The sequence below is a fragment of the Propithecus coquereli genome, unplaced genomic scaffold (assembly GCF_000956105.1).
Source record: "Propithecus coquereli isolate 6110/MARCELLA unplaced genomic scaffold, Pcoq_1.0 Scaffold171, whole genome shotgun sequence".
Classification (NCBI taxonomy): Eukaryota; Metazoa; Chordata; class Mammalia; order Primates; family Indriidae; genus Propithecus; species Propithecus coquereli.
Genome location: NW_012141747.1, coordinates 4,211,194 through 4,226,806, shown reverse-complemented (window position 1 = coordinate 4,226,806; position 15,613 = coordinate 4,211,194). Strand labels below are relative to the sequence as shown.

The window sequence follows — 15,613 nt, the reverse complement described above, 5'->3', positions numbered from 1 at the left end:
GGGATCCCAGGATGCTTGCAGAGCTTTCTGACTGACCTGAGATAGGAGCAGATCAGAAGTTTCCAGGAAATAACTCTTCATGAAGAACAATTGATGGACTGCTTGACATTAACTACCAATTGAGATTTAGAGTTGAAGTAGTGATAAGTACAGAGAAAACCAAGGCAGCAAGCAAAGGATGATTACTACTAACTCCATAGGTAACAAAAAGTTATTCAAAAAAGTAAAGTAATCTCAGGCAACTACACAACTCGGCTGTGAAAAGTGTTTGCATAGTATCTGATCTGGGACAGAACCATTTTGTGTGATGTAATTCACAGTTTCTAAGAAGAAATCTCCGGTGTCCAGATGAAAAGCTTGCACTTAAAAACAAACAAACAAACAAAAACCAACTTTGATGTAATGAAGGCTTACTCTTGGATACCAGCACTACACACTCAGCTGACTGTCAGCCCAGAGTTTAGTGATCTTTACCCAAATATTCTTTCCTCTTTGTATTGTTGGGGAATTTAAATATCTCCATAAAACATCAAAAAGAAGGAAAGTTTTATTATTGAATAAACATCAACCAGAGTACCATGGACAAGGTTGATCATCTCCAAAGAAATTATAAATACAGAAAGAAATTCCACCTTGTTTATACCACCAACAATCATTTTAGACTGCCATTACATAATATGTTCTCAATTAACAGTAACCTGTCCTCCTATAAGACTACTTAGCACCATTTGCTGTACATTCTTGCGTGGTTTATCCTAAACTCACCTTTATCAGAAGGGATAATAAAAATTTTCTTGTATCTGTGACAAGCAAATGACTAAGAAGATAAAAACAAAAAAGGTGTCCAGAGGCTAAACTTCCATAGTGAAAGGAACACAGAGGCACTGTCTTCCTACATGTTTACATTTCAAAGGGGTGGCTCCCAGATTTCTGGAAAAAAAAAATTCTAGGTTATAAAGCTGATAAAAAGATAACTCAGGAAGTAAAAAAAAAAAAAAAAAATTATGTATGCTCCTCCTTGGGTAGGACTATCCTGCCCTGCACAAATTGCAAAATGCTTAGTAGTAAAGTCTACCCCTGAGCCCCTAAGGGGCATTGTGGCAGTAACAAAAGAGAGCGAAGAGGAGGGAGGGAGGGAGGAAGGGAAGAAAACTGCCCTCACATATTTTCAAATACCTCCTGGAAAGGGAATGCCAAGCTAGAGTGTCCAATTCATTCCAATTTGCCTGGCACTTTTCTGGTTTAATTTTACCAATTTTAGCACTAAAAGTCTCATGTCCCAGAAAACCCACTAGTTCTAGGCAAACCAGGACAGTTGGTCACCTGAACACCCCACCATATACGCACATGTGTGCTTGCATGTGTCAATCATCTAATTATATACATGTTCCACTTAGGGAAAAATAAAAACTTAAAAAGATAGGCTTTAACATTGAAGAAATCTGGTTTTGGATTATGGTCCTGTCCCTTACCAGCTTTGTGACTAAGGCAAGTTTCTGTTGATGAATTGCAGTCATCCCTTGGTATCCATGAGGGATTGGTTCCGGGACCCTCATGGATACCAAAATCCACAGATGCTCCAGTACCTGACATAAAATGGCATAATACATAAGCTACGCACACCCTCCTGTATACTTTGAATCATGTGTAGATGACTCATAAAACCTAATAAAATGTAAATGCTATAGTATTGAAAGGGGCAGCCGTGCAAAAATTAGCAGGAAAATATCTAATGTTGCAATTTCCTAGTAACACTTAAACATCAATCCTATGAGTTCACTTGCTAACAGGCACCCCACAGGAGTTCTGTTTTACACAATTTCTGAAAAGAGTTGGACAGAAAAGAGATGTAAATCTTTCTCTTTCAAAATTGCTTTGAATCTGCTTTTACAGAGTTCCTGAGTGAACAGCAGGAACTCCAGGCCTCAGCCATATCTGAAGGGCAGAGTTACATCTCTCACGATAGAAACAGCGGAGGAGTCAACTCTTGGACCTTGACATCCTGCCGCAGTTTCTGTCATCATCCTGCCGCGGAGAAGAAAGACCGAAGCAGATGCAGCAGTACCCTGTTAATTTGGCTACAGCCATAAACCTTCACCCCTAAATAAAAAGCCTGAATATCTGGTTCTCTCTGCCAGCATCCTCTACCTCCTTCACTTCTGTGTTGGCCCTTTTCTGTCTAAGGAAAAGTAATAAACTTCTTTCTATCCTAATCTTTGCCTGAAGAGATCTTTCTCAAAACCCGTGTGCAGTAGCTCTCATGCCCTGTTATACTGTATTGCTTGGGGAATAATGACCCAAAAGTCTGCACAAGTTCAGTACAAATGCAATTTTTGGGGGGCTCTGTGGCCCAGACTGGAGTGCATTGTCATCATCATAGCAGCCTCAAACTCCTGGACTCAAGTGATCCTCCTGCCTCAGCCTCCCAAGACACAATTTTTTTAAATATTTTTGCTACCCAGTTGGTTGAATGCGCGGCTATGGAGGGCTGACTGTACTATCAACAACTCTGGTTGGCACTTCTCTTGTCTGTTCAAGGGAATAAAAATGGTGCATCCCGTGAGGGCTGATGTGAGAATCCAGCACCTCATAAATGGCCTTGCCGCTGGTGTGAATTCAGGACTCAACCCTTCAAAATCCCCTCCCACATACCCCCCCATTTTTATTTATCTCTTTTTTAGAGAAATTAGCTTATTGTGTCCTAAACTACTTATCTGTGTCTCAATTAGAAACGGGGTCTTTGTAAACAAGGACTATCTATGTCTTTTCATCCTCATTTTACAGTTCCTAATACAGTGGCTGGCAGGTAGAAGGTATTAAATAAGATGTGTTATACCCTTATTTTTATTTTTTTTTACCAATCTCTAACTCCGTTGCGACTTCTCCAGAGCTCCCATTGCAACGTCTTGGTGCTCTTGGTATGCTTTTTTTTGGCTGGATGTTTTCTCGGGAAGAAACATCACCAGTCTCTACACAAGTTACCCCCACTTACTGAGCACATGTGTCCATGGTGGGAGCTCTACACTGCCGCCCTAGTGGCATGATTTCAGGAGGCCTTTATTCACCCAAATGTTTCCCTCATGGGCTCATAACCAGTCCCTTGCATCCTATTTTCCTTGTACTAGTGAAATGTAACCCTCCAAAGGGGATGTATTCATGAGGTCTTCCCAGTCATGCTCTGCTCGGTGGGAATCTGTTAACTGGATTCTGCCTTGAGTAGGACTTGGAAGGCAGAGGATTGGGGGACCAAGAAGGAAGTGGCCCTGGGGAAGGTGAAGGGCACCAAAGATCACCAGGAGGTTGTAGGGGCCACTGACACAGTATTGAGCATCTGGCACTGTCACCCTGGTGCAGGCCCTGTGTCTGTACCTTGTGCACAGGTGTGTGGTTGGCCCTCTTCTCTTCTGTGTGGGTTCCTAATCCCAATTACATTTTATAATTTGACAATTTTGGGAGGCAGAGACTCTGGCGTAGTGCTGAGCACATAGGAGTTGCTGCAAAAAATTGTTTAGAGACGGACTAAACCTGCTTGAAATGATGACATTTGTTCTAGAATGACATTCTGTAAAGTGCTGATATTGTACAATTGGTAGAATGGGACATTAACTACTTTTACAGAATACGAACTCTCAAATTCAATACTTTACCAGTATAATACACAGTCAGTGTACATGAGGGCAGCTCCAACTGATGAATTACCACCTGTGGCCTGGCTCTCTTGGTGACTTATGTACCCCTAAACAAGGGAATCGTTTAGATGAGTTCTAACTACTTTGGGTATGAAGCTAGGGAGCTTGGGCGCAGGAGAGGATTCTGTGGTTCAGGAAAGGAAAGGAGGAGGTAGTTTAGATGACAGAGACAAACCTAGGTTTAAGATGATGCTGCAAAGTTAGCAAGTGACTTTCCTGAAAGTATTTCACACAGCAGATGAGGCTGGTCACCATCTTACCCTTTTTCTCATCAAAAGTTTTCAATTAAAATTTGAAACTCTGGGCTGGGCACGGTGGCTCACGCCTGTAATCCCAGCACTTTGGAAGGCAGAGGCAGGAAGATCACTTGAGGTTAGAAGTTTGAGATCAGTCTGAGCAACAGCGAGACCCTGTCTCTACTAAAAATAGAAAACATTATTAGCTGGGTGTGGTGGCGCATGCCTGTAGTCCCAGCTACTTGGGAGGCTGAGGCAGGAGGATCTCATTGAGCCCAGGAGTTGGACGTTGCAGTGAGCTAGGATGATGCCACTGCATTCTAGCTGGGGTGACAGAGCAAGACTTTGTCTCAAAAAAAAAAAAAAATTGAAACTCTGATTTTTATCAAAAAAGTCAATGTTGGGGTTGCCAGATAAAATACAAGAAGCCCAATTAAATTTGAATTTCAGATAAGCAATGAATAATTTTTTAGTATAAATGTGTTCCAAATATTGCATGGGACTTATATTAAAAAATTACTCGATGTTTATGTGGAATTCAAATTTAAACTGGGCTTCCTGTATTTTTATTTGCCAAATCTGGCAGCACTAGCCAATGAGGTCTAGGATTCACTTCACAGAAACCCACATTATAGGTAATGTCCGTAGAAATACCGTTAAAGAGACACAGCCCTTAATTCTGACACACACACACACACACACACACACCACAGATCACAAAATGCAGGTAATAATTCTTCCTTTAATGTGATTCATGCTACTCTCATGACCTTCAGGTCAAACTCAGACTTACAGTTAGAGGCCCCATTGGCTCGTTTTATCTATGTAACAATAGAGGCAATGATCAACAATGTGATAATGATCTCCAGTTTCGTTAGAAGCCTCAGAAGCCGTGTCTCTTGAGGTATTTGGCTCGGGCAAGGACATCATTGCAGAAGTCACAGCTCAGGTCTTCGCTGCTTCTGACATAGCCAGCACCCCCGCTGTAGGCACAGAGCCCACCTGAAATGCACGTGATAGATTAATGCTGTAACCGGCTCCATAAATAAGAAAGTGGTTTTTTTAAAATAATGTTTTTAGTTCCCTCATGTTTCAAATGAGCTTTCAGTGTTCATCTTGTGGCTAGGGCTGGCTGCTCTAAGTGGTCTTGACAGTGAGTTTTATCTAGACGCCAGTAGCTTAGCAACTACAGTTTCACAGTAGCAGAAAATAGAGAGCTCTCAGTAAGATTCGATGACCAAAACTCTGTAACTGTGTTGTACTAACGCATTCCTTTGAGATGCTTTTCCAGAAACGGTGGAACCTCCTTGCAGCCAGGAGATAATTACACCACCTGTTTGTCCAAAGAAGACAAGATAAGCCATACCCCACCACGGATTGTGCCCAAGGACCCACTGAGCCTGTGTGCAGGGCTGAAAGAATACCAGTATGAACCCCTAGCTCATTATAATACTAAAATCCCTGCCCTGGGATAGACTTATCTGCCATTTCTTGATCATGGAATGTATGTAGCAGCATGATTTCCCACTGCGCTTGTGCCCTGCACTCCACCCCAAACACGCAATGATGCTTGCTCCCCGGTGCAGTATTCATTTTGCCTCCAGAAAAACCTCCTGACCCAGTTGGTCGGGGAGGCAGATTTGAGGCAGTCCATACCTCCCACCTCCTAGTTGACATGTCCAACTGTAATAAATCCTTTCTTCCTTGACAATCCTCGTCATCTCAGTAACTGGCTTTCTGTGCAGTGAGCAACGTGAACTCCCCTTGTGGGTTCCTTAACAGTGCTGGCCTAGCAGCCCTTCACTGCTTCAGGGTACTCAGCAATTAACTTCAATTCTCTTTCCTGAGTGCCTATCAGGAGGCAACTCTGGTTTGGGGGAATCTGGTGCAACATATTACACGCGTCCCTATTAATTCCTTGCTGTGAAACACCTGACCGACATGTTACACGTACCTCTCAGGTGCTGGTCAGGGGTCCAGGTTGGAAACCTCCTCTGGATTTCTTTGATTCTAGTAGTAAGAATCTCAGTCTTCTGGGAAACCTGAGACTCGCTAATCCAGGATGTGGGTGCAGACAAGCCAGCGTCCTGGAGAGGGTGAGGCAGAGGAAGAGCCAGTCAACAAGGTGGAAGGGTGACTCGGCTGCCCAGCTCAGTGCTGCTCCTCAATTTCCCTTGTCTTTTTCTCCTTCCACCTTTGGTGGAACCAATGGGGATTAAGCCTCCTGGGGATTAGGATTAAATGGTAAAACTACTTACATCTGTTAGGATGGCTATTGTCAAAACCACAAAAGACAAGTGCTGTGGTTTGAATGTTCATCTCCTCCAATGCGGCAGTACTGAGAGGTGTGGCCTCTAAGAGGTGATTGGGTCATGAGCACTCTGCCCTCATGAATGGATTAATCCATTCGTGGATTAATGGATTAATGGGTTATCACAGGAGTGGGACTGGTGGCTTTATAAGAAGAGGAAGAGAGACCTGAGCTAGCACGCTTAGCTCCCTTGGCATGGGATGCCCTGTGCCACCTTGGGACTCTGCAGAGAGTCCCCGCCAGCAAGAAGGCTCTCATCAGATATGCCCCTTCAACCTTGGACTTCTCAGATGCCAGAACTGTAAGAAATAAATTCTATTTCTTATAAATTACTCAATTTCAGGTATTCTGTTATAAGCAACAGAAAACAGACAACAAGTGTTGGTGAGGATGTAGAGAAATTGGAATCCTTGTGCATTGTTGCTGGGAATGTAAAATGGTGCAGCCACTATGGAACACAGCATGGTGGTTTTCCAAAAAGTTAAAGTTAGAACTACCATATGATCTGGAAATCTCTCTTCTGGGTATTTATCCAAAAGAATTGAAATCAGTATCTCAAAGAGATGTCCATTACACTCCCATGTTCATTTCAGAACTATTCACAATAGCCAAGGGGTGAAGACAGCCTAAATGTTCATGAAAGATGAATGAATAAAGAAAATGTAGTGCATATATACCGTGGAATATTATTCTACCTTTACAAAGAAGGAAATCTTACAGTATACGACAACATAGATGAACCTTGAGGACATTATGTAAGTGAAATAAACCAGTCACAGAAAGATGAATACTGCATGATTCTGCTTACATGAGGTATCTAAAATAGCAAAATTCATAGAAGCAAAGAATAGAATGGTAGTTTCCAGAGGCTGGGAGGCGGGGAAACGGGGAGTTGCTAAGCAAGGTGTATAAAAATGTCAGTCATGCAAGATGAGTAAGTTCTAGAGATCTGATGTATATTTTGCCCATAGCTGGCAGCACTGTATTATACACTTAAAAATCTGATGAAATGATAGATCTCATGTTAAGTGTTCTTACCAAAGGAAAAAAAACCAGTAAAGTTACAAGGTTTGGGCTATGGAAGGGACAAACAGACATTTCACTGCTGCTTCAACGTCAGGGTGAAAGGTTGAGTTAATGGCTGGGTTAGTGTAGATACCAGTCTGATGCCCTCCTTTAATGCCACAAATGCAGACCCTCCAAACAGGCCAGGAAGAGGTTTTTCTGTCTGTATTTATAATTCTCCTTCCAGATGATCTGAATGTCTAAAGGGACATCTAACTTTTCACATATATATATCATCCCACACTTAATTGATTAACCTTTCTTATACACCGTTGACTACCACTTCCATGTGGGTTTCACTATATTTGGGAGGAATGTCTGAATCTGCAGAATTCTTATTTCATCTTCAAAGGAGATGGACTCATCCTTATCCTCAAAATCGGATTTTACGAAGGAGGCAGAACAAGGCAACAGAAAGACGCCAGCTCCAACATCACAAGACACTGTTCTTGGTCCCAGTCCTGCACCATCCGGCTGCATGTGACTTTGCAGCAGTGACTCCCTCCTTGTTCATCCATCTTCTCCCCGTTGGGGATGGATTACATGGCCCCCAACCCTATCTCATCATATTATTGGATGGGTCCCCAAATCCAAATAAGATAAAGTATTTGAAAGTATTTTTAAAAATTATAAAGCATAATACAAAGTAGTCATGGGAAGCAAATTTAAAAAGGTCACTGAGAAATAAATTTTCCTAAAATCTTAAAAAATGACCGTAATATTCAGGTTTGTCAACAACAACAGCAGTGTGAGATGCAATGGAAAAAAATTGAGCCTCAGTCTCAGCCTTGCCATCACTGATTCCCCAGGGCAGAGTTAATCCAACAGTGGGGTTAATGACCAGTTCCCTGGAAGTCTCTATCTGACAAGTGATGCCAGGCAGGTTTTGTGCAAGAATAAAACTTGATCTCGAGAACTAAGAATTGGGTAGGAAAAAGACAAAGGAAAAGGAATTTAACATTTGTTGAGAACCTACCAGATACTAGGTATTTTTTTTCACATTATTTTATTGAACCTTCATGATTATAAGAATGGCATTTTATAGGTGGGGAAACTGAGGCCCAGTGAAATTAAATGATTTATTCAAAATCATCAAATAAATCAATGGCTACAAAATAACTTAGTGAAGATTTAATCTGTGATCTTTCTCCTGGACCCATGCCTTACTGGAAATCCACAATAGGGTACCCTGGTTGATATGGCTCAAAATGAAACGGAAATGTTGCCACTCATATCTCTGAGGCAGAACTGTGACTCTCACAACTCCAGGGAGCTTCATCCACTCTGCGTGTAATGGAGCTATGCCATCATTCCCCCTACCCCCTCCAAAAAAAGAAATAGTAAATGTGCCTCCTTGGCATTGTGCCATACAGCAGAATGGCCAGAGCAGAATGGAGAGTTACCTGCACCACCCCAATCCTGTCGCCCATGTTGCCCACGTTGACCAGAACGTTGCCACCCCGAGACTCCCTGGACAAGACACCAGCAATCACGGCAGGATCCATGCAGTACTTTTGGCCAGCGGTTCGCATCACGGGTTGATATTTCAGTAGGTATGGCATGTCTATTTCAGCCAGCCTTTCGGAAGCACGAACTCCTAAAGCAAACAGAGAAGGCAGGATGCAGCCCAGTATGACTTATGCTGAAACAGGAGCTCAAGCAGAGAGAGAAAGTGCATTCCAAGGATCTGGGTAGTGGTCTAGGACTGAGAATCCCAAATTTTGGTCTTAAAACTCTAGTGGCCATTCCCTGACCTGAAATTAGGACTCTCCTCCTGTGAGTTTGAATTAGCATCCCCTCAGGCAGGCATCCTCTGTGGCCACCAGTGCCCCTCAGCTGGGCTCTCAGAGGCTGCTCTGGCCCACCCAGGACAATTCCATGGGCATGGGCACCATTCGTCCCATTCTAAGCACCCCAGACAGGGTTGCCCAATAAAACGTGCCTGCCTATTGGCTACAACAGGCACATGATTTTTTTTTTTTTTTGAGACAGAGTCTCACTGTGTTACCTGGGCTAGAGTGCCATGGCGTCAGCCTAGCTCACAGCAACCTCAAACTCCTGGGCTCAAGCGATCCTTCTGCCTCAGCCTCCCCAGTAGCTGGGACTACAGGCATGTGCCACCATGCCTGGCTAGTTTTTTTTTCTATGTATTTTTAGTTGTTCAATTAATTTCTTTCTATTTTTAGTAGAGACGGGGTCTCGCTCTTGCTCAGGCTGGTTTCGAACTCCTGAGCTCAAACAATCCGCCCGCCTCCGCCTCCCAGAGAGCTAGGATTACAGGCGTGAGCCACCGCGCCCGGCCAACAGGCACATGATTTGAAGGAGAAATTCTCCCAAACCCTGTAAGTCCTTGGATAGTTTCCCTTGATGGGTCTGTTTACAATTGCCCACCTTTTCGATCTTAAATGACACTAAAAAAAAAAAAAATGTGAATTTAAACCTTTATGAAATAATAAGACTACTGAGAAAAATGTAAACCAATACTAATTTACCTGGCTAGCCTTACCTTCTAAGCATTTTTATTGTTTAGAAAGCACTCTCATCCACATTATATTGATCAGAGTTTACAACAACACTGTAAAGTACATACTGTACTGTTATCCCCCTTTCAACAGAGGCTCAGGGCAGATGAGTGACTTGCCCAAGAAGCAGAGCCAGGGCTCTGACAAGGCTTTGAACTCCACGTTCAAAGTTCTTTCCACCACTTGGTCGCATAGGGCCGTGGGAAACAGTGGGAACCCACAGGCTATGTTGAGAGGGCAGGAGTGGGTAAGGGGATATAACTACCACAGTAATTCAGGCCACGGGGTCTTCCAATCCCACAAGATGCCCCAGGGGTGGCCAAGGTTTGGATGTTTCCATAGCATCCCCAGTCGCTGCTTTCAGATGAGTCTGTAGGTTGAGAAAAGTTCAACCTAAGACACTGAACTAGAACAATTCTCATCATTCTTCTTCCATGAATGAAATGACATAAATAAAAATAACTGTAATAAAATCAATAACAACATGAACTTCACTCTGCAATTGAAACTCTTTTGAAATTTAAAATTAACACTATGCTAAGAAATTATCACAGAAACCACTTTGATACTAAATTCTCACCTCCTATCCTGCGGAGGAGAGGAACTATTGGAGCAATTGTACCCTTCGCAAGTCTCTGGGCTGTTTTGGAACAAATCAGAGATTATCTCTTTCCTATAAAGTAGTTGTTATCTTACAGCTTACATGAACTCTCAGCACTTCTCGCTCAAATACTCCCAACTCATTTAGGAGATGTTTATGTTTGCTCTGGAGAAACACATATAAAGCCAGACCCAAAGTAAAGGAGCTGCTTGTAAACTGGGACATACGGTTGGTTGGCTTCCCTTTCTCTCAGGGGCATTTGTAGGTGGGGACCTAAGGCTGCCAAGAGGGGTACACATGTGGTGAGGCATTGGACCAGCTCTTGACATGGCAGTTCCCTCTTACTTCCTCCCTTTCTCTCTTCGTCTTCTCCACCTCCCTCCACCTGCCTCTGTCATCCCAGTTGTCGCTGAAGGGAAAGAGTGGTTTTAGACTCTATTGGGATTTCACAAAGGCCACTGAAGAGAAGGTCGTTCTCTTGACACCAGGAGGAAGGCACATGAGAGCCAGTAACAAGACACTTGCAGGGGGCAGGAGCTTAGTCCTTTTTTAATTTTTTTATTTTTTTTTAATGTTAAGTTTTTTATTTCATAAATAGAGACAGGTCTCGCTCTTGCTCAGGCTGGTCTTGAACTCCTGATCTCAAGAGATTCTCCTGCCTTGGTCTCTCAGAGTTCTAGGAGAAGCTTAGTCCTTGTGAGAATCATCTCACTGTTGTAAGCCCATGAAAATTTCTCATAGATTACTCTTTTCAATTTACTTTATTCTTTGACTAAAGTTAATTACATCATCAAACCTTAATGATTTGCAGATCTTCAGAAATATGTCCCTTGGATATTATCATGTGTGTCCCGTATGTTTACATAAATGCATTTTAAGTTTTTATTTTCTTCCTCAGAGCTTCATGGGGTTGACATCTGAAGAAACTAGTATTTTGGCGTAAATACTTCTACTTTACAAAGTTGTGAGGAGTAACGTGAGAGAAATGTGGAAATGAAAAGACCTGGTCTTTTATGAGTAAACCAAAAATTGAACAAGCCAACTGATTATGATTGATGACGAATACCCTTAATATTGCAGTTGGTTGTATCACTAATGGCTTCCTGCCTTGTGGACTTCTCCCTTACCACATTATAGGATCTTCCAAGTGCTTAGCATTTGTAGGAATTTTTAAATATTTGTTGAATGAATGGATCGATAAATAAATGAATGAATATAAAACCCCATCTGAGAAATGTTTTTAATTTAGAACCAGGAAAAGTTTAGCTTCTCCTGAGGAACTATGTTTCCTGCTTTTATTTATCAAAAAACAAGCACTTTTCCCTTTTGCTCCAGATGCAACGAACCTTAGGACCAAAGTTGAAGTTCAATCACAGCAACTATGTCAGCCTCAATGGTTAACTTAATCACATCTCCTTAATTCCCTTGATACTGGTTTGGTTTTCTATTTGAATTACATTAGTATTTTTATGGCAACCACCTCAATTCTTCTACAGAAATATATGGATTATAAATAAATTCAATGAATATTTTTAGTATTTTTGTGGTAGACAACGGGCAGTTGTCAATAGTGTATATCTAAAGTCTGACGTCAAGCAACACTGTTTTAAGCTCACCCCACATTCTGGAGACCCCATCCTTTTGTGGGGCATTTGGGGAGAGGCTGCTTGTCAGTGGCTGTTCCTAACTCAGGGATTTATTGGAAAGCTCAGGAGAAAAATAATGTTTTCTGCTGCAGTTTCAAGCATCAGAAGTAGCATTATGTTGCTATGCTTATCCTCCCCACCTCCAGGGTCACTTAGAAGAATGCACAACGCTCACCAGTCAGGGCAAGGAGGCCCAGAAGCAGCCACAATGTAGACATGTCGATGACCCAGCTCTACAGCTCCTGAAATGCTTTTAAAATAAAAATTAGCTTGAAGATGTGAAAATGTCAATTGTCATCATAATGGTATGTAATGTTCCTGCGGAAGGGGGGGATGAAAGGAGCAAGCCTCCTCATATCTGAACTAAGAAAACAAATGATTTGAATCATAATGAAAAAAGCAAAAGCAGGACAAGAGCCCCACCCGTCTTTTCAATTAACTTAAAAATGATGAACGAGACTTCTACTCAACCCACAGGGATTCAACGTACCGTCAAGTCACTGGACACTAATTATTTCAAGAAGCCAAGACACGTTGATTCTCAACACCAAGAAGTGGCCTGACTCCAGACTCTGAAAAGCAAGTTTTCAATGCATGTGCCTTATCCCAAGAGCCTAGGCCTTCATTTTCAAAGGATAATGCAAAAAGGAGCATTTTGTATTTAGTTTTCTGAATTTGGGGTCTTTTTTCTTCAGGTTAGAAGAAAGGTCACACTTTCCTCAGTGCCTTGGAATGTATACCGGTTTTTGCTTTGGATGGAGGAAGGCGTTGGAAGACATTTCCCACCGGACAGAGGCTACTTCCAGCAGCAAAGACAAATCCCCAAGAAGCTGGGCCAAGGGTGGGGGTCCCAGGATTGAACTCATGAAGTGCTCTTGGATCTAAAGAAGGGATACCCAGCCACCATCCAGCCCATGCCCACATGCTCAGTCTTTTTTTTATCCCTATCTTTCTTTAATCACCTTACAAGAGTGCAGACAACTCTGGTTCTCCCACTAGCTACTAAACCAATACACAGATGCCCCCAGAGCAGATTGCAGTTGACCCCAGGGAATGCTAGAGTTGCCACCCCCCTACCCCCAGGGCACCTCCCACAACCCCTCCCACTGCAGGGTGTTTCCTGTCACCACCCTTGGTCAGCTGAGCCTGGAGACCTGTCATTTTGAATTATTATTCTCATTACATGTCGGAGCATGCATGTAAATGTGGTATTTAGCACTTTCATGATGCTTTTCTCATCTCTCTCGTTTTAAGGTTATTCTTATGGGTGGTTTCTTCTAAACACCCAGGAAGAGATTATGTCTCAACATGGAGAGGCATTTGAATTCTGTCTTCTTAAGCTGTGGGGGCACCTGCCCTTCAGATGTGGCCGTGCTTTTTGTTTTTCTTCCCCATAACATTGAGATGGTCTATCTGATTTTGCTTAGTTGAGCAGAAAATGTCATGCTCAGTCCCAACATTAGAAAGGTACAGGACCTTGGAATCTTAGGTGGGTCTGCAGGAACTTTCAGATTTAATCACCCAACAGGAAATCATTTATTCAGGACCCCTGAGCCTCCAGCACTGAATGAGAGAGACCAGTCAATCCCAGGAAGAAAGAACAGAGAAAGAATTGCTTAGGAACAGGAGGAGCTCATGGTCTCTTGAAAATGTATTTTTACAGAGGATTCTGACTGGGTTTATGGAAGGACTCTTCAGAAAAAAAATACCACTCACATTCAAGTTAAACCCAGGGTATTTCAGTCTTTTTTGCTGCTTTTCCAGGAAAGAAAAATACTTCCTCTTGGAAACCCAAGTGGAAGGACTTAGCTTTTATTGCAACATGAGAGCTATCTTCTTTTCCAAGCATGGAACTAAATATCTGTGTTGAGAAGGCACCTCGATGAAAAGAATCTATGTAAATACATGTGCCACTTGCTTAAGAACACAGAGTTACTTTCTGGTTGCCCCTGAGGCCAAGTCTTCAAGGTAATTTTTTTTAATTAAGGGAAGAGCAAGAAGTGACAATGGACTTCTTATATGGATGGACAATGTGCTTCATTTATAAATGCAGCATGTTGAACCAACCCAACTCCATGCCCAACTTTATAGGTGCAGAAAAATATTGTGTTTAGAAGGGATTGTTGAGGCATAACTGGGATGTACTCAAGGAGTGTCCATCGGTTGCCTCTGACTCATTTGTTACCCCTGTGGCTCCCTACACTTGAAAACATTATGAAGATGTCAGGCTGAGACAGCACAATGGTCACGATGCCAAGCGTGATATCTGCGTGGCATCCCTCTTCTCTCTTCCTGGAAAGCAAAACAGTAACAAATAGCAAGGGGGTGTCCACAAGCTGGAGCAATAGACCTGCCAGGCACACTGGAAACTGATGACCAGAGCATCCCTCACGGGCCACTGGTGGCTTTGATCAGGACATTTTCCTCTACCTACCCTCTCTCCACTGACTACTTCGTAATCCCCAAAGCCTTGCTCAGGTTCGTAAGGCACAGTGAACCATTTCTTCCAGTTCAACAATTTTTCTGGAGAAGGTAGAAACAAATGCCTTTGGTCTTGTAGTTCTCTCACTATAGAACTCCCGTTGCTTTTCCAGGAATGCTTTGAATCTTTTATCTTAACCTTGAACAATAGCACCACGGGTCCTTGGGGCCCTCCAACCAGCCCAGAAATGAGATGTATTAACACCCTGACGTGCTGTGAGATGAAGGTGGCCCTGTCTCTTCGTGGCCGCCCATCCGATGCTGGGAGAATTGAGAACTGCTGTGCGCATCTGCGTCAGGCATGATCTCCTGCCCTGAGCTGTGTTCTCACCCTCGTTCTGTCACTGACATGTCTCTGGGTCTGCCTGCTCACCGTGGGCTGACAGGCCTTTCCAGTGGCATCACACCTTCCTCACACCCCTCTTGCTGTCCCCTCTTTCCCCTCCCTCCACACACACACACACACACACACACACACACGGCGACACCCCAGCCCATTACCTCATAGATTGCTATGTACTGACAGGCCTTCACTTAAAATAATAATAGCAATGACAATTACAAATATAAAATGCTTCTGCCACTAGGATTATGTTTCCTCTAGAAAAATATAATTTTTTAGAGCAAAAATATAAGACAGTAACATGATGGCTCTTTTTAAACTGTCACTTTGTGCGGAATTGCACTTTCATATGGTCTGTGAAAATAGATACTTCCTGAATTTGGATTGTGAGTAATGATTACCAGCCTGGAAGGGCTCAGAAAGTTTGAGCATTTCTCTTCCCTCCCTGCAGACAAATCTTGTCCTTGCCAGGAGAGACTGTGACCTGGAGGGGAGTTCCTTCTCTCAGCGCATCCTCTGGGGCTGCTTTGCTCGCTTTTTGCATTTGAGTTTCTCAGAGTTGGGAACCCTAGGAAGGCTCTTCGCCTCGTGCTGGGAATTTTCCCAGGAATGTCCCATTCTGAACAAAGATCAAATGTAAGAGACCTTGGCCTCTCGTTCCATCCATAGACTCACAAAACTTGTCTATCCTTTTATTCTGTTAGCCAAGATTGCTAGAC

General features: G+C 42.9%; 1 protein-coding gene across 1 annotated transcript; it reads right to left on the bottom strand.

Annotated features, from left to right (window-relative positions):
- Positions 1-4,647: 4,647 nt before the first annotated feature.
- LYG1 (lysozyme G-like 1) lies at positions 4,648-14,568 on the bottom strand. The gene is made up of 6 exons (XM_012641928.1): positions 14,505-14,568; positions 12,246-12,320; positions 10,089-10,193; positions 8,705-8,898; positions 5,880-6,012; positions 4,648-4,927 (listed from the first exon to the last, which is right to left on the bottom strand). The coding sequence occupies exons 2-6, from the start codon at positions 12,286-12,288 to the stop codon at positions 4,809-4,811; spliced, it is 594 nt and encodes a 197-aa protein (XP_012497382.1). The 5' UTR covers positions 12,289-12,320; positions 14,505-14,568; the 3' UTR covers positions 4,648-4,808.
- Positions 14,569-15,613: the final 1,045 nt, after the last annotated feature.

Excerpts from the sequence above, each read along its gene's own strand:
- LYG1 (XM_012641928.1), bottom strand. The coding sequence starts at position 12,288 with ATGTCTACATTGTGGCTGCTTCTGGGCCTCCTTGCCCTGACTG. Across the intron at positions 10,194-12,245 it reads GGGCCTCCTTGCCCTGACTG|ACTCATCTGAAAGCAGCGAC; the intron begins GTGAGCGTTGTG and ends CTCAACCTACAG. Across the intron at positions 6,013-8,704 it reads ACAGGATTGGGGTGGTGCAG|GACGCTGGCTTGTCTGCACC; the intron begins GTAACTCTCCAT and ends CACCCTCTCCAG.